Source organism: Musca domestica, unplaced genomic scaffold (genome assembly GCF_030504385.1).
Source record: "Musca domestica strain aabys unplaced genomic scaffold, Musca_domestica.polishedcontigs.V.1.1 11, whole genome shotgun sequence".
NCBI lineage: Eukaryota > Metazoa > Arthropoda > Insecta > Diptera > Muscidae > Musca > Musca domestica.
In genome coordinates, this window is record NW_026712133.1 from 6480183 (window position 1) to 6499680 (window position 19498).

Here is a 19498-nt window from a genome sequence, read left to right on the forward strand (position 1 = left end):
TAAACATGTGTGCAAAACTTTAGCCACCTATCTCAATTCTTTCGAAAGATAGAGTGATTTCAACAGACAGACGGACAGACAGACAGACAGACAGACGGACATAGAACTTAGACTTAGAATTTTACGCTGATCAAGAATATTTATACTTTGTTGGGTCTGATATGAGTATTTCGAGGAGTTACAAACGGAATGACAAAGTTAATATACGCTCCATAGTATGGTGGATGGTATATAAATATTGCACTAATTTAATGCGTTAATAAACAAAATCATTACAAAAGCAGTAACATGACATGCATACACGAAGGGTTTGTCCTTTGGATTTATTTATTTCATAGCAAATACCAAGCGTGCAGGAAACTGCAATTTTTTTAAGTAGAGTGGCATTTATATTGCTGTTAGTGAATTCGAGATAGCAACATACTTCGCCGTAATTAGCGTATTTCAAATAAATTGTTGTGTTGTTTTTTAGTGTTAGCCTAAGGCGTTGTGGGTCAATGGTTCTTATTAAAATCATATCCCAATCTGATCCGAATTAAATAAAAAAAAAAATACTTTTACACCAAACTCCGCCACACCTTTCATATTTCATTGAAATTGGTGCGTCAAATATGTGAAATCGGCCGAGAATATATATATGGGAGCTATATCCAAATCTTAACTAATTTCCAATTAATTTATCACATTTATTATTATAACCAAATTCCGCCACACATTCTGAATTTCATTGGAATCGGTCATATATATCGTGTTTGGTGCATAATATGTATGAAATCGGCCGAAATATATATGTTAGCTATATCCAAACCTCAACTGATTTCAATATAATAGGAGTTTCAGATTGAACACAAATGTCTTTAAAAAATATACCAAATTTTGTTATACCAGGCTGTATTGAGTTTGTAATACCTCGAAATATATAAAAGTGTTTTAAAATACCTATACCCATATTTAAGCCGTGGGCTTCAATATTTAAACCGTGGGCTTCAAATGTGTGGATGTGCTACACAAATCTATCCAAAAGTATATATCAATCTTATCCCCATGTAAGGAATCAAATTAATATTTGGTATGGTAAAAATCGTAGCAAAATGTTCAGTCAAATATGTAGTAATTTGGAATTTACTGTATTTTTTACATCTCATAATTGAGGGCTGAATGATTTAGAAATATCCAAAGTTAATTACTTGTGCATTAGAGTCCTCATAAGACCGACTAAACATTTCGGTCTGTTTGTCCGCCAAAAGGTGGACTTGAGGGGGTACTACTTACATGAAAAAATTCTAAAATTTCTTTATATTTTGTTGTTGCAAAATGGTCAGGCTTATCCCTTTATTGTTGTTTTTATAAAAACAACGTTTGTTTATTAGTGGAGAACGATGGTAATGTTTACCAGGGGGTAAGGCAGGGAATACCTAGGTTTCGGAAAGATAATAATAATAAGATAATAACTTCTGGGGAGAATATCCCAGACAAAAAACAAGGGAACTGATGAGGATTGGTGGCTCTTTCCGAAACCTAGGTATTCCCTGCCTTACCCCCTGGTAAACATTACCATCGTTCTCCACTAATAAACAAACGTTGTTTTTATAAAAACAACAATAAAGGGATAAGCCTGACCATTTTGCAACAACAAAATACTACGGTATCCCGAACAAAGAAGCCACACTGTTCAATTTTTTGATATGTTGAAATTTTTGGGTAAGATTTTCACCCCCCAAATACAAATTTTTAGCCAAATCCTTTGAAATATGGTAAAATCAGGAGGAGCCTTTATATGGGCACTACTCCGAAATATCGACCTGCATTAAAAACTTTCTTCTACCCCTTACCAAGATGACAAATGGAGCCAAATCAAAAATATAGCAGAACAACATAGCATGTCAAACTTAAAAAAATTTCGCGTGATTTAAATAAGAAAAAATCCTTTTATCCACCTCATAATTGGAGTTCAAAGCTATATATATATTTCGGACTGGCCGAATGGAATATATATACATATATATGTATATATATACATATATATATATATATATATATATATATATATATATATATATATATATATATATATATATATATATATATACATATATATATATATATATATATATACATATATATATATATATACATATATATATATATATATATACATATATATATATATATATATATATATACATATATATATATATATATATATATATATATATATATATATATATATATATATATATATATATATATATACAAAAGATTTATACAATTTACTCTTCTACACTCTTGACCTTTCGAAGGTGAATAGCTCATAATAAACTTATTGTCACCCCTCAGCATGGATCTTTAAGGGCCAATTCACATTGAATCATAGACACTACTTCAGTGGTCATGTCTCTTGTTGGTACATAATCCAGTAGTCTTGCTTATGTCCAAAAATCCAAATTATTTCGGGTTGTGTAGCATATTTGCTGCATAAAAAGAGTGAAATTGGAAGTAGTTATATGGGGAAGGTATATCTTACTCTGAACAGATTAATACCAATTTCAATGAGGTCCATCTAGATTTTCTATTCGGAATCGTGAACAATTTGGCAGGATTCGACGTTGAAAATTTTTGATACTGACAATTCCAAAACAAATTTTAAAATTTATTGATATCTAAAACTTTTGTAGTTTGCGGTATGTTTGGAGGATATATTTTGGATTTTAGATTTTTATTTCACAGATCTTCGGTCAGTTCTTTTTCAGAAGTCTAAAGTATTATTGATTGCTGTTGTTATTAAGCTTTTTACAAGTCATTATTCTATAAATAAATCATTTGCTCTTTTCCAGAACCTCCAAGAATCTACAAGTTTTGCAATATTCTTCGATGGGTTATCGTAGTAAAATTGTTATATGTTTCTACTTTCTGGAAGAGAACAAATATATTTTCATTCTTAAGAAACCGAAATATGCCTTTCGATTAAAATTCTATTTATTGAGATAAAGATGAGATGCGTCAACTTGATCAATCTAAAAGCAAGTCCTTACAAGGAATACTAAAAATAATATTGCATTACTCTACTTTATAATTGTCATTGGAGTGGTAAAATTAAGGTGCTTTTCGAAGCGAGACTAACTATTAAGCTGTGGAGGAGTTTTCCATACAAGTTGCAGTACCCTAGGCAATAAAAATGTAGAAAATATATCAAGATTGTTTATCGTAGCGTTAGAAATTCTCAATCCTAGAAATATAAATTTGTACGTGTGCCAGGCCCTCCTTTTTGAATTTTGTCTTGTTAGGTCGAAGATCTCATGTTGTCTCATGTTGTTGTGTATGAATAATTTTGTATATTTCTCTTTTGAGACGAGCTTAATGATCTGAAATTTGCAGTAAATGGAAAGCCACGCTTTTTGCCGTTATTTAAGCTGGCCTTGAAATTGGGCTTGAAGTCTGACAAGAAGTACAGATAAAATGAACCAAAACTACATATATTGCCTGATTTACAAGGTTACAATTGTAAAAATCCTCGTAGGGAAGTTAATACCAATAACGGAGAAGCGTTACAATATAATACTCTTCCTCTTTATCGAAAAAATGCAAAACTTGTAGATTCCTGTAGGTTCTGGAACAGAGCATTTTTAATTGAAAACCAGTAAAGAAAGTCCTAAAGTCGGGCGGGGCCGATTTTATGATACCCTACACCACTTTGCTAATTTAGTTGAGCACCACATAACAAGTAAAAGTTTTTATGGGAGAATTCAATCATACACCCTATGATTATAATAATAATTTAAAATTTAAAGGACTAAATACGCCGAAGCATTTGTGTTAATGCGCCGAAATTGCGCTCCGATAAAGGGGGAGAGAAAAATAAATAGAAATAAAACACGATCGTTTTAGTTTCTTGCAAGTTAAATAAATGAATTCTTTATTGATATTCAAATCAATAGGTAACCAAATTTACCTTAGTAATTACACACGAACGTGTAATGTTTACAACGTTGAGCACAAACACTCAACCGATAGCAAAAACGGAATCACCAAGACAGCCTGAAGTAAGGTGGTAGCTTTAGCGCCAATTCGTTGAAATCTGACATTGACATATCAATGTTGCAATAAGAAGTAGTGAACAGATTTCAACGAATGTATAATTCGATAAGTGTTGCAACAAACTGCACCACGATTCCATTTCAAATAAATGGAGACAATTCTTACTTAAACATTAGCCGGCCACCTTACAGCATGGTGTAACAATATAAATTAATTCGATAAATAGTATAAAGTAGTGGTACAGTGCAACATGTGAGCAGTTTCGAAAGTAAACGATAAACAAATTGATAGTTCAAAGTCACCAAGAACCCACAGTTATGGATTCGGACTTGGGCAAAACGTTTTAAGTTCAAAGCAAAACCCACAGTTATGGGCTATTTTCACGATACAATAACGACATCCGCAGTTACGGATTTCAGTTCCACGAAATCCGCAGTTACGGATTAGAAACGAAAACCGAGTCTGTGAAATCCGCAGTGACGGATTTGCTCCGAAAAACGAGTACATTTGTGGCCACTTTACAATACTAGACTTCAATTTCGAAAAATGTTTTGTGTATATATTTACCACGACGCAATGCTTTACGTAGTTTCAAGTGGGCGATATTTTCGATACGAAAGTGGTCCAGTTACAATCCAACCAAAGACTGTATTTTGAGCAAGCAGAGAACCAGACGAAAAGCGGAAGCTCTGATCTTTAATAATTCTTGGGTACAAGTCTGCTCCTATCAAAATATCAACTGGACTCGACTTAAACGTTTGAGGATCTGCTAATACAACATTAGATAGTCGATTTCTGAGGTCGAACGTGGCCGCAAGCGAGGGTAGATTTCCTGAAATCGAATTTAGCACGACCGCTGAAGTTTTCAGGGACAATGAATGGTCCAGGCTACTTCTGATTTCAATATTACAAACATCCTTTGATGTGGCCGCAAGTGAACAATTAACACCCGAAATGGTGGATTTGGACGAACAAATAGGAAGCTTAAGTTTCTTTTGAAGTCGCTCTGTGACGAAAGAGGACTCACAGGCCGGATCTATCAACGCCCTAGCAGAATACGAACCACCTCGATGAACAACTTTCACCATGGCAGTGCCCAAAAGAACCGATTGATTCTGCGCAGCGTGAAATGCCTGTCGAACTACCTCTCCAGCCGATGTAGAGGAACGAGATGCATTTGAAATAGCAGATTGACTAGAAGTTGGGGAACAATTCGAGGGACAAAAAGGTAGAGTCGAAACTGACAAACGCGAACTTGGAGGTATTGCCATTGGACTTGGACGATTTGTTGTTGAACCATCTCTATGAAGCAATGTGTGATGACTACGATTACAAATCAAACACCGACGACAACTTTTACAATTTTTGATTTCATGTCCCTTGCGCAAGCAGTTGATACACAAACGATGACGTTTCGCCGTAGAAAATCTTGCCGAAAGGGTCATATTTTTGAAATGAGGACATTCAAAAAGAGGATGGCTCTGCGAGGGACAAAACAAGCAACAAGATCGATATGACTGCCGAGGAGAGAACGAGATTGATCAACCAGTTTTGGTGATGGTTCAACTTCTATCATGTCGTGAAGGCAAGTGAGACTACGAATTCTCTCCGTCAGAAAACTATCCAAGTCCTTCCACAAAGAAATCGCAGTTTTGTTTTTGACACTTTGCTCCCACAGTGTAAGTGTGATTTTTGGCAAACGTTGGAGACAAACGAAAACGATAATTGGATCCCAATGATCCGTAGGAATGTCATATATGGACATCGCCGAAAGACATCCATTAATGCCGCGTTGAATTATTTTCAAACCAGAGCTACTTTCTTTTTCGAGAACAGGAAGCGCGAAAAGAGATTTCAAATGAGTATGGACGAGTAACCGAGGTTTATCATATTCGTCCTTTAAGGCATTCCACGCAACAATGAAACTGCGGTTGGTCAGAGGGAATCTCGAGACGATTTCTCGAGCTTCTCCGCTGGCTTTGCGCACTAAATAACAAAGGCGCTCAATATCGCTCAAACGCGAATTATTTATATAGACCGCGCTAAATAAATCTCTAAACATGGGCCAATTTTGGAAATTACCATCGAAAACGTCTATATCAGGAGGATCAACAAAACTCTTAACGACACTAGGATCCCCAATAGACGATATTGGAGGACTAGCTTTAACACCAACTTCACGAGAAGTATGAGTGGAAGAGTTCAAGTTTATTAAAGCAACATCGCGAGAATGTGCTTCTGAAGGAATATCACGTGGATGCTGCGATAACGGTAATGAACTGCTACGAGAAGAATTCACCGAAGGATTTTTCGACCGACTAACCTCAGACAGCCTATTTTTTTAACCACTTAAGCAACGCATATAGTTTTCCCTAGCTTCCTCATATTTTGTGCAAACGGTATCAAAATCCGTTTGGGTGGCTGCACCCGATGTTTCCAAATACTTTTCACACAATTCGAAACTCTCGTCCGTTGCTTTCCATACATTTTCTAAATTAGAGCTACGCGCCTCTAATTCGAAGAAGTCAAGATCTTCAAGTTTTAGTTTTCTAATAAACTCTGTGACTTTATATAGGATCTTCAGTTTACAATTGAAAGCAACTAGCGAATTTTGCGACATGATTGTTAAGTATAAGAACCAAATTATATTTCAAAAATTATCTTTTCTACCGAAATTGTAGAAAAAAACCAACAAATTTTATCTAAAATTTTACCAAAAAACAAAAGAAAATTTAAATCAACGGAAAATATTCAAAACTATTTACCAAAATGTATTTTTTCTATTTGCTCAAAATATAACAAACGCGAAAACAATCAAAAAATTCCCCCAAAAACTCAAAATATCGACAAAGATATTCAGTTTGCATTCAATTAACTAACACAATACTTTAAATGTGCCGAATATAAGGTGCACGTTACTAAAATTGTCCAAAAATATTGTTAACTATTCATACACACACTTATATGTAATATTCACCAACAATTTCTAACTTTGTATCAAACGTGTTACGACGGCTGCCAGTAACAAGGGTATGTATGTATACAGCGTGTGTGTATGATCGAACGACAAATAACGAGAAACCAGTAAAGCATAAATATGTCACCAACATAAATATGTGAATATAATTATGTATGATTATTGAACACCGAACAATGCAATGTGTACTAAAAGAATTGATGCTTATATTTGTTGTTAGTTTTTATTTTATTTATCTCATACGAACATGAGATCACAACACAAATGTGACAAAACAACAAGTGATAACATTCATGCAAAATAGAATGCGCCAAACTCACTGTTTTTTTTTTTCTTTCTTCCAAATTATTTTTCTTTTGCACTGTTCGATGTTGTTGTCCACGACAATTGGACTTTGACCACAAACGAAAAAGGGAACTCCGTCCACGTCGTATAGACCCTAATATAACGGCTATATTCGGTATTTTTAAAATTTTAACAGAATTTTTTAAGGATTTTATTTTTTAAAAATTTCCAAATTCGTTGAAAATGGTGGAGGGTATTAAAAGTTCGGCCCGGCCGAACTTACTGCTTTTTAACTTGTTAAATACTACTAAGTGCAATTTGTCACTTCACTACCACTAACCATTTAGTGTTGTGAAATTTTAATAGCACTACCACTAATTATTCAATTCTTAGAACTGTAAAAACTTATTGCAATACGCACCAGAGCCAAGGACCCACTTAATGGTAATGTTAACTAACCATCATAAATATCACTAAGTGTAATTTGTAGCTTCACTACCACTATTCATTTAGTTTTAGTGAAATTTTAATAGCACTACCACTAATTACTCAATTATTAGAACTCTAAAAACTTAGTGCAATATACCCTGGAGCCAAATTATCCGACACAGAGTGTGTCGATGGTTGTAACTTCGAGAACCGCCGTCGGCGAACGTAGGATTGACTTGAAACAACTCTTAAATTTCGCAAAAGGATTGCTGTGTGTAGTGTGTTTAACCACAAATGAGAAGATAATGTGTATAAGCACAAATTATGGAGTTTCACACTAGCAGCGAAAAGGATAAATTTCAAATTTTTCGAAATTTAGGGGTTATTTAATCCTTAATTAATTGTCGGTAGACATGTTTTCGAAAAATAATGGGTTAGTAGTTGCAATGCTTGAAATTTGCATAATATTGGTAATGTTTTTTTTTTCTTGCAATAAATAAACTAAAGGAGTGTTTTTGAAATCTAATAAGATTCACGACGATAAAATTGTTAATTATGACACGTGTTATTGAAAAATCTATTAAGAGTCTCTCTATCCTTTTAGGTATCACGACGATAAAATGGTTAATTATGACACGCAAAATGGTTTCTTTGTAAAATCAAACTTACATAAGGATCCAATATTTACCGAAAATCACCTAGCCAAATCTGAAGATGCAGCGGTTTTTAAATTTAATAACAAAAGTGGTCATTATAAAATGGCTCAATCCATAGGGTTTACTGTACCAGCATCGATAAGCATATTATCTATATTAAAGGTTCGATTTCATCATGCGGGGAATTACACGTGCGCTCCTTCTAATGCACGATCTGCAAGTACTTCAGTTCATGTCCTCCAAGGTAAGTCCTGATAAGTTTCTTAGTTGTGGTAGATATCAACTATAAAAGACATTTATAATTTTCATTTATTATTATTTTCGTAACAGCAATATGTTATGCAACGAAATTCTCTCTTATATCCTCAGTTATGTGGCTACAGAGGGAATATGTCATTTGATAAGGTCAACATATCTAGTCTGGTCACTCATTAGTACATACATGCATATCGTTTTATTTATGTAAAACTAAAATCAAGATGAGAAATATCGGCAAACTACTATTGCGGCCTAATTTTTAAAAATACTGTTTATGGGGGCTATAGCAAAACTCAGATCCATATAAAAATTATGCGATTTTAATTGTTTAATTTTTCTTTTCATGATCTAAGTTCCTACCCTATGCTCCACTGCCGTAGCTCTGCTACCGCTTTGTGACATTGCAGCACCGTACTTGGGTAATCAGACTTCACTGACGTTGCTCTTCTACCGCTTTGCTGATATTGCTGCGCTATATTTGGCTACTCAGGTGTCAAGAACGTGTGGGAACGTTAAATGTGCACAAGCTTTTGTCAGGTAACTGAACAAAAGCCAAAACTGTAGGAACAACGAAATAAGCGCGTTTTTCACGGTAACTCCTCCCTTCTATGTTAGGGCCGTCCGCGATACCAGCGTTAGCGTTTCTTATTGCAACCTCCACAGATTTAGTTATAAGATTTTTTTCTTTGCGGAGGCCCTGCGTCGGAGTGAGTAAGCAACCAGTCCTATGGGTATTAGAATTCCAATAGTCGATAAACTTGCGATATGACCTTGATAGACCTCATGTTGTAGGTGATGGATATGTTGGAGGAGCCCATAGAAAATCCGGCTGTAGGGGTGTTGTTGAATTTTCGTTGTAGTACATCGTACTATTGATTCTAAGGACATCACTGAAGACAACTAGGTAAATACCATTAACCGTAACAGGGGGTTCGCTGTTTTCTTCTACAACCGCCAGTTGGTCATTGATGACCACCAAACAATCACCTATCGCTGTGATTGGTGGGAGGTTGTTGAATGTTGTACTGCAGTTAGCGGTTTTACGTGTAATTAATTTCAGAGCGCATGATGTGAGTGATGATGACAGACAAAATGTTGACATCGTATCGCTGCAGTTTCTTACTAATGAGGTGTAATTGTGACATACAGTGCAAGTGGAACATGAATTGACCTTTTTCTACTGGAAATATATAATTTTCTTACATTTAAACTTAAGGATAGGATATCTTATGAGGAAATATATTACATTATTGTGTTGTAAATCGTAATTTTAGCTAGGGCAATAATATCGGCTACGGAGAGGTTTGTGAAGTGTTGTTTTTTATTGTTAAATTGATTTTATTGCTATATAAAAGGATAGGGTTCAAAACTCCATTTTTTGCGAATGTGATGGAGGTTACTAAATTATTTAATTATGTTATAATAATTCTAGTTAGGAGAATATCATAAAGATTTCCTGTATCAACATCCTTTTGTTTTCTGCCTTTACATTATTGTTTACTGTAGTGTTGATGCTATTAATTTCTTTCTGCACTTCGGTGTTGATAGTAAAGTGTTTCTTCTGTGAGTTGATTAGTTGGTCAACTCTGTTAGCCAGTTTGTCGAAGTCATCATTATCAGTTGTCCCAGTGATGTATTTCAGGACTGTTCTTAATGCATTCAGGCTTCTCGCTTGCCTAAGGTGAATATTTACCGTCTGTATCAGTCTACTTATTTGGTTTACGTCCGCATCCAGCAACTTTCTCATATGAGTTCGGGGAAATGAGTTTGTAGCATTAGCTGTATCATCTCTTAGTAAATCGAATAAGGTTAGGTTAGTTACATGTTTAATGTGCTCAAAGTAGTCCATTAACCGTCCATTTGATGCCGACACTTATAAGGCTATGACCAATATTAAGACAATCCTAAAAAATGTATGCAATATTGCCTTTAACTCACGATCAATGTAAGAAGTCTTCTTTCTTCACACTATGGTGAAAGAAATTTTACCGAAAATTGTCCTTATGGACCCTTCTCCCTCTTATCAGAACTGTTGTCCTAAGATCTTGTTGGACTTCTTCTTCTTCACAATAAAGGGGAGTTAGTTTGTTCCATAATCTCCTTGACGAGAACTTTTTCCCCTACCAAAAATTCCCTGTCACGTTGGTTCTTATTGTGAGTTGTTAACTCTTTATCCTTGGCGGATTTTTACATGAAACTTATTTGTTCAACATCCTTTGTTGAATTGAAGATGCTTTGACCCGGTGGAAAATATGTCAATGTGAACGACTTCCCCGCAATATGTTGGTCTGGATAATAAGTTGCCTTTTTGGATGACGATCATACTTTTCCTTTGCCAACAGCTGCTTCCATTCTTTCTTCTTTTCCATTTTTAGTAAAAATAGTCCTCCATAATATGCTTCACATTTTCCTGAGCTACTCGGTGTGCTCGATTATGTTCAGCTGTTATAATTTGTTGTTCATTCGGGTCTGATATATCGGTAACTAACTTGTCCGCGTGTCTGAACTTCACATTTGGAAATCGTGTCAGAGTGCGTAAGTCGCACCGTAGTGCGTTTTCTACATCCGTTTTTACAGACTCTTGTAAATGTTTGATCAGATCGTCGTTTGTGGTTTGCCTAGGCAGCCGACGTTCTTCAGCTGCAATGGATGGGGGTGGACTCCGAGTATGGCATTCATACTGTAATTATTGACTACCTCTGCGACTGCATCAGTATGAATGCTATTCAGACCCGCTTGATAGGCTTCATGATCTAGAGGCTCTCTCCTATATAGCTGGACCTCTCTCTCTAGATCGTGCAGGTCCTTCCTGACACGCCTGGGTGGGGGAGTTCTATCCACCATATGGTGGTTAGGGTGACTCCCGCGATAACACCCAAGCAGGTACTGCAACGAAAGCATATGATTATGCTGACGTAAGGGAAGAACCTTCGTCTCCTCATGTAAGTGGTCCACAGGCGTCATGCACCTGTTGCAGTTCTCAGGGCGGCATTCTGGCAGGTCTGAATACATTTCCACTGCGTTGCACTTGTATTCGTCGACCACACTGGAGCCGCATAGCTAACCACAGACCGACCTATCGCTTTATAAGATATCAACAAGGTTTCCTTATCCGCACCCCAAGTGCTGCCGGCTAGCGCCTTGAGGACCTTGTTCCTACTTTTCATTTTATCGCAAATAGCTGTGGCTTGCGCGGAAGACTTGAACATGCTATCGAATGTGACCCCAAGAATTTTGGGGTAGTTGGTGGTCGGAATTATATGCCCCTCGACCTGCACATTCAGCTGTGTTCTCATCTCCGCAGTCCATGTGGTAAATAGTGTGGCCGTCGATTTAGTGGCGGATATTTTCATATTCCTCGCGTGGAAGAAGGCGGCAAGCTCCGCGAGATAATTATTCACCCTGACAGATATGTCATCAACTACAGGACCCGCCGCCATGATCGTACAATCATCCGCATAAGTTACGATCTCGATGCCGTCTGGAGGGCGCGGAATTACGGAAAGGTAGAGGTTAAACAGTTCCGGAGATATCATCCCACCTTGGGGAACTCCCTGTTTCACTTATTATTATTCCGGAATTCCACGTACGACTGGCGTCCACACATATAGTTGACTATCCAAAGTTTCAAACTTGGCCGGAGGGTAGTGTTCTCAACGTCCTCGAACAGCGTGGCATGGTTGACCGTATCAAAGGCCTTTGATAGGTCGAGAGCCACCACTACTGTTTTGTGGCACGGCCTGTTCTGGTTGAGTCCTCGACTGATATGTGTGGATATGGCGTGCAATGCTGTTGTAGTGCTATGTAGTGGACGGAAACCGTGTTGATGGTTAGCAACTGAATAGCTTCCTCTGATACTGGGGAGGAGTAAGGCCTCGAGAGTCTTTGCTACTGGCGACAAAAGCGAAATTGGCCTATATGATTCGCCTTTGCTGGCATCCTTGCCAGGCTTCAGTAGAGGGACCACCCTGCCCATTTTCCAGGCTTCGGGAACTATGTGGGTGGCTAACGACAAGTTAAGGACTTTGGTTAAATACTCAACTCCCGGCGTATCCAGTTGCTTCAACATTACCATTGATATTCCGTCCGGGCCCTACGCTTTAGATGACTTAGCGTTTCGGATGACATTCGCAACATCACCCATCGTAAACTGTGGAGGTACATCCTCGGCGGGAAGAGCTCTTATACGACGTAGTACTCTTCGCCTCGCCCTATCACTCTCGGAGTGCTCGACAAATTGGCGGTTAAAACAGCCAGCGCACCTCTTCGGATCAGTCACAGTTACGTCGTTAAATGTGACTGCTGTCCTATCATCCTTTTTCCCAGGGTTCGAGAGTGACTTTACAGTTACCCACAGTTTACTCAAATCGGTTCCGATGTTGCAACACTTCAGATGGTCTAGCCACTTTTTCCGCTTATGCTCCTGTACCAACCGGTTGACTTCCACTGTCAGTTCACTGACTCTGGGATCAGTAGGGTTGGTACGTCGGAGCTCATCACGCTCATTCGCTAATCCCGCTGCCTCTGCTGGGAAATTTGGTCTTACTTCGGGTATTCGACCAGCAGGTATATAGCGAGCGGCTGCAGCTTTGATGATGTCCCGGAAAATCCTTTCAGCTACCCGAACATCAGAAGGATTGGGCAGTTCTCTGAAGCGAAGGTTGGTGAACTCTCCTAACTCGGGCCAGTGGGCTTTCCCATGGCTAAGGAAAGTGCGGCGTTCAGAGGTTATGAAATCGGGCGATCTGCTGATGGAGACGATTATCGGGAGATGGTCTGAGCCAAGAGAACTGACGGGTTGCCAAGTCACGTCATTTATCAGACCGGGTGACACGATGGTTAAGTCTGGCGAACTGTGACACTCTCCTCTTATTCGGGTGGGGGCATCCTCGTTTACCTTGCAAAATGTGGAGCAGTCAATCTGCTCTGCCAACGCTGATCCCCTCTGGTCATTACCTAGGACGGAATGCCACAACTCATGGTGGGCATTGAAGTCCCCTAGTACCAGGCGTTTATTGCCTTCCAAAAGTGGGCTTATATTAGGCAAGTAACGCGGTTCACAGCTATTAACCGGCGGGATATACACATTAAGCACCTCTACCTCGGCAGTACCACACTTGACTGCTACCCCCATACACTCCATGTACGGGTCACTAGAGACTAGCTCAAGCGAGATAGGTCTGTATTGAACAGAATGGTGTATCAGGAACGCTAATCCCCCACCTCCATTTCTGGTGCGATCTTTCCTCAATACGTTGTAACCATTGCAACGTTGTAAGCTACAATTTTCATTGAGCTTGGTTTCCTGCACCGCTGCGATCTTGATATTCATCCGATTCATAAAATCCACTATCTCATCAATTTTACCTCGGAGTCCGTTGCAATTGAACTGCAAGAACGATGCATTGTCCGGAATTGGAACAGCAAGATGTGGCGTTAAGTGCTGCAGTAAAGTTTGCTGTTCTGGAGACTGCGGGGGAGTTCTATACTCCGACGACGACTCGGAAGTTGACGACGAGGTCGTGGACTCACTGGCGACTACGTTGGTGCAGCACGAAGCAACATAGTCCCTATAGCTATAGTTTCGCAACCGGGTTAAACCGGAACAATTTCTAAAATGCACCCATCCTCTGCATCCATTACATCGCACCGAGACTGATCTATGGTGGATGGTATTTTGGCAAACCGTACAGAACCATGGTCCGGGGTTTTCCTCAAGCCCGGCACGGACCAAAAGAATCCGGAGCAAGCATTCCGGGATGTGCTGCTCCCAAAACAGAAAAATAAACAAACACGAACATGTATACACTGGGTTGGCAGCCGCTGGCCGAAACTGGTGTGTTGTTGTTTCGGGTCAATCCGGTGTCGTAGAACCCGCTACCGTGGGATTGACGACGGTTTGTCGGTTCTTTAAGTTGTATTAGTTGATGAGATTTTGCTATGAATTGTATCTACACTCACATTATCCAAGGCATTTATGGTTTGCCTAGACAGCGCATCGGCGACCACATTTTCCTTTCTAGTTTTGTAAACCAATGCTTTCCATCTTTTGATTTTTGAGTTCGGATTACTGTCCCAAACGACAAATGTTGGTGATTGATGATCTGTGAATACATTCAGATCTGATACTCCGTAGAGATGATTTTTAAGCGTTTTTAGTGCCCAGACGATGGCCAACAACTCCCGCTCATTAGTAGCGTAATGTTTCTATCTTTCAGATAAAATGCGGGAGATCAGAGTGATAGGTATGTCTCCTTGAGAAAGGACAGCTCCTATAGCATGTGACGATACATCCAATGACGTTAAATCAAATGTTTTCCGAAAGTCTGGATGTGTAAGCGTTACATATTCGGACGTTAGTATTTCTCTTATTGTGTTGAATGCCAACACAATAACATTAGAAACATTACGCTACTAATGAGCGGGAGTTGTTGGCCATCGTCTGGGCACTAAAAACGCTTAAAAATCATCTCTACGGAGTATCAGATCTGAATGTATTCACAGATCATCAATCACCAACATTTGTCGTTTGGGACAGTAATCCGAACTCAAAAATCAAAAGATGGAAAGCATTGGTTTACAAAACTAGAAAGGAAAATGTGGTCGCCGATGCGCTGTCTAGGCAAACCATAAATGCCACTGTTCAAATCAAATTTGATTTTTGTCGATTGTATGTTTGAGAGTGGCTTTGCAATCTTGGCAATGTCTTTTATGAAACAACGGCATATTCTCCCAATCCTAAGAATGATCTTAATCCCCTTAGACTGGTAGGCTCGGGAAATTTTGAATTGTATTGACCTTTTCTGGACTTGTTCTAATTCTCACTAGGGAAACTAGAAATACTAAATATTCACTCAGTAGATGTGCAAGACCACTTGAATGAAATGACAAGTAGCCCTGCAATGTTCTCCATTCAATATTAGAATAGATAAGAACAATTGTGTGGCTGCGACCAGGTTAAGTTAGATTAGTTTCAGTAGTACTTAAGAAAAATATTTTCATAATAAAATCAGAATTGAATCAACAGCCTAATCATAAGGTTGGTTTTCTTTTCTCGCCTTTTACACTGGTTCTGATGGCTGTATCTGGTGAAAACCCAATTTCAATTCAATTGTGGTAAACAATTGAACAAGGTTTCCGTGACAAGTGGTTTGATATAGCTCTTTGACTCTTCTGTGTCGACAAGGAGCTTAGCTTCCCTCCCAATAATTGACCTTGAAATCCAAGGCAGGAGGGGCTTTGTCCCAAAAAAAATAGTTCTTCGTTTTCATTGTGATCCTCGGCCTGCTCCGCTTCGTTTTCGTATGCCAGATCAGCAGGTAAATCAGGTAGATTATGATCATCGTTAAGATAATTTACACGTTCTATTTTTGGTTCTGTGTATTTCCCAGAATTAGCGGGTCGTTTCGTCATATGTCCTTGCGGCCTGTCAGTATGAGTATGATACGTAGGATGCTTAAATTGGGAGAGGGAGGGGCCCACCTCCATAGGCTCCACTCGTCTTTGGTCAGAGTTGTTGTTGGATTCTTGTGTCCTGCATTGTGTTCGTGATTAGAGAAAGATTGCGCAGAGTTTGCCTTTTTATTGTTAGAAGTTTCATAAGAATTTCTTGTTCATAAGAACCCTGTCTAAGTGTGGACAGTTCCTGTTCTATTAAATAGAGAGGACGTTTGTTTGCTTACCTATGCAATGATTGCACTAAAACTTACACTGTGTTAAAAGATGAGAGTACCGCATTGGCTGCATCCCGCACTTTATTTCTTAGTATGGTCACACAAGACATACCTTGTTGCCGGAAAATTCCGGAAGAGATGTTATCGCATCTAGAGTGATTTCACACGGCACAAGTGGGTTGACCGTAACCTTCGCACTTTCGATTTCGCCAAGTTAAATTGTCCCTGAACCGCGGTAATTTTTGTGTCAAATTCTATTCTTTGAGCACATAATGCTTTGCTCACATCCGCTTTTATTAACTCACTCAATTGTTAATTTTTTGTTCTATATTTTCTAAATTTTACCTTTCAAGCAAGGTTTCTAACTCAATCATATATTTTCAATCACTATTTTATGTTGTTTTACTTTTTATACCCTCCACCATACTATGGAGGGTATATTAACTTTGTCATTCCGTTTGTAACTCCTCGAAATACTCATGTCAGACCCAACAAAGTATATATATTCTTGATCAGCGTAAAATTCTAAGTCGATTTAGCGATGTCCGTCTGTCTGTCTGTCCGTCTGTCTGTCTATTGTAATCACGCTATCTTTCGAATGAATTGAGATATATGGCTAAAATTTTGCACACATGTTTATTTTTTCAGTAGGCAGGTTAAGTTCGTAAATGGGTCATGTAGGTCCACGTTTTCATATAGCCCCCATATAACGGTATCTCCCGATATTCGATATTTTGATGATTTCAGCGACACTATTCAAAGAAACTGTTCCAAATTTGGTATTTGAAATTCGAAACGGATACTACAGTCTAAGACAGAAAATTGCTTGTCCAGGTCCACGTCTTCGTATAGCCCCCATATAACGGTACCTCAATTTCAATTGGATTGTTTTAAATTACGTATTTAGAGTTCATAATGGGAACTTCAGTCCGTGACAGAAAATTGTCTACACAGGTCCAGGTCTTCGTATAGGCGCCATATATCAGTACCTCCCTATATTCGGTATTTGACGATTTTAGGTACAATACCCACCGAAATTGTTTGAGATGTCGTATTTGAAGTTCGTAATGGATGCTACAGCCTGTGACAGAAAATTGTCTATGCTGGTCCAGGTCTTCGCACAGCTCCGATATAACGGTACCTCCCTATATACGATATTTTGATGATTTTAGTTACATTATTGACCGTTTAATTAATGTTTCGAATTTGAATATTGTAATGGCTTATGACAAACAATGCATATGTAGGTCCACGTCGTATACACTCCAATATAATTACTATCTTCGGTATTTTTAAAGTTGTAATAGAAATTTTTAAGGATTTTATTTTTTGAAAATTTCCAAGTGGTAGAGGGTATTCAAAGTTCGGCCCGGCCGAACTTACTGTTTTTTAACTTGTTTGTAATGAATTAGTTAACTTATAATGAATTTCCAGGTAGTATATATATATACTTCCAGTAATTTTCAGACTTCTAGTCTTTCCAGACTTTCAGTGTTTTTAGACTTACAGTGTTTTCAGACTTCCAGTGTATTTTCAACGTTGCCCAATGAAAATCGTTCCTTGGTGACAAATAGTGTTCCTTATGTTGTCGTTCAGACTTCCGGTGTATTCTCAACGCTGCCCAAGGATAATCGTTCCTTGGTGTCAAGTAGTGTTGTCTTCGTTTCGTTATAGTTCACTTCGACTTATTTTTGCCCCACGTTGGGAGCTAATTATGGGATTTTAATGTTAATTTTTATTGTATTTATTTTTATTTATTAATAATATATTGCTACTTTCATGAGTTGTTGTCCACTGATTACATTATATTTTTCTTTTCTTAATCTAAGTTCCTACGATATGCTCCACTGCCGTAGCTCTGCTACCGCTTTGCTGACATTGCGGCACTGTATTTGGGTAATGAGATTCCACTGACGTTGCTCTGCTACCGCTCTGCTGATACTGCTACACCATATTTCAAGAACATGTGGGAACGTTAAATGTGCTGAGTAGCACACGCGTATAGCGTTCAGTTACCTGAAAAAAAACCAAAACTGTGGGAACAATGAAATAAGCACGTTTCGTCACTATAACTTCACTATACAATATTCTGCCACCAGAGCTAGAACCCATTACGGACACAAATACAAACAATTCGTTAGAAAATGTGGATTAAATAAATAGCGAATATACGAAAGTGTTGTTATATGGGTGCTATAATAAAACGTGGACCTAATGGACAAAATTCTGCCATCTGAGGTAGAAACATTAACAAATTCTAAATACAAAATTTGGAACCATTCATTTGGGGAAATTTTGGGGAAATCGAATAAAAAATAACGAATATTGGGCGGTACCGTTAAAAAATATTATTTCTTTAAATTTATTTCTGGGGGTTTATTATATAAATACAAAATTGTTAAACTTTCCAACAAAACAGTCAACTATGTTTAGATCGTCATCATTAACCTCATAGAATACACCAACTTTGCAGAAATAAGTAACAAATATCAAAGTTGTAATAATGTAATATAATCATCCAACAACTCAACTTCTCACGGACTTTCGAAGTACATTGCCAATATTCTAAAACACTTAACCGAGGAATCATCATTTAACATTTAAGACTCTACAGATTTAAAAACCAGGATAACGAACTTGGAGATTGAGAAGACGACAAGTTCATATTGTTTGAAGTGGTGTCCTTTAAGAACAAGAGAAGAAAAATTAAATATTTTGGAAAAATTACCAGAACTCCAAAAAATGTATTTAAACCGTTTAACTCAAATATACAATTCGTTTAGCATGTATGCATTTGTGTTGTTGGCGTTGATTTTTGCCATTTGAATTTTGCCATTTATTTCTTGTTTTTTGTCGTTTCGAAAATTAAATTTTGAAATAACCCTAGTCTTCTGCATTTTATTAACATGTTGTTGAAGCTCTTAGTGTTGCTGTTTTCCTGTTATATTTTGAGTATTACTCGATGATGTTGCTCCTATTTGCATTTTCGTTTAATTTGTTTGTATAAATGCATTTTGATCGTATTTTCCTTACTTGAATTGTGACATTCCTCCCTGTTAAATTTTATTTGTTTCCCGATTGTTTGGCTTTAGGTCATTAAAAGTGTATTATCATTTTTATATGTTCCATATTTTTATTCTGACGTTTCAATTACATTCGGTAATCATTCGTTTGCTTCGTTTTCG

The 19498-nt window shown here is 37.8% G+C and overlaps 1 protein-coding gene across 1 annotated transcript in view; it reads left to right on the forward strand.

Moving 5' to 3' along the window:
* Window positions 1–18292, forward strand: part of LOC131807068 (uncharacterized) — a 37881-nt gene extending 19589 nt beyond the window's left edge. Inside the window, exon 3 of the mRNA XM_059132095.1 lies at window positions 18170–18292. Within this exon, the coding sequence (XP_058988078.1) occupies window positions 18170–18292 (123 nt within the window). The remainder of the gene's footprint in view (window positions 1–18169) is intronic.
* The last annotated feature ends 1206 nt before the right edge of the window (window positions 18293–19498 follow it).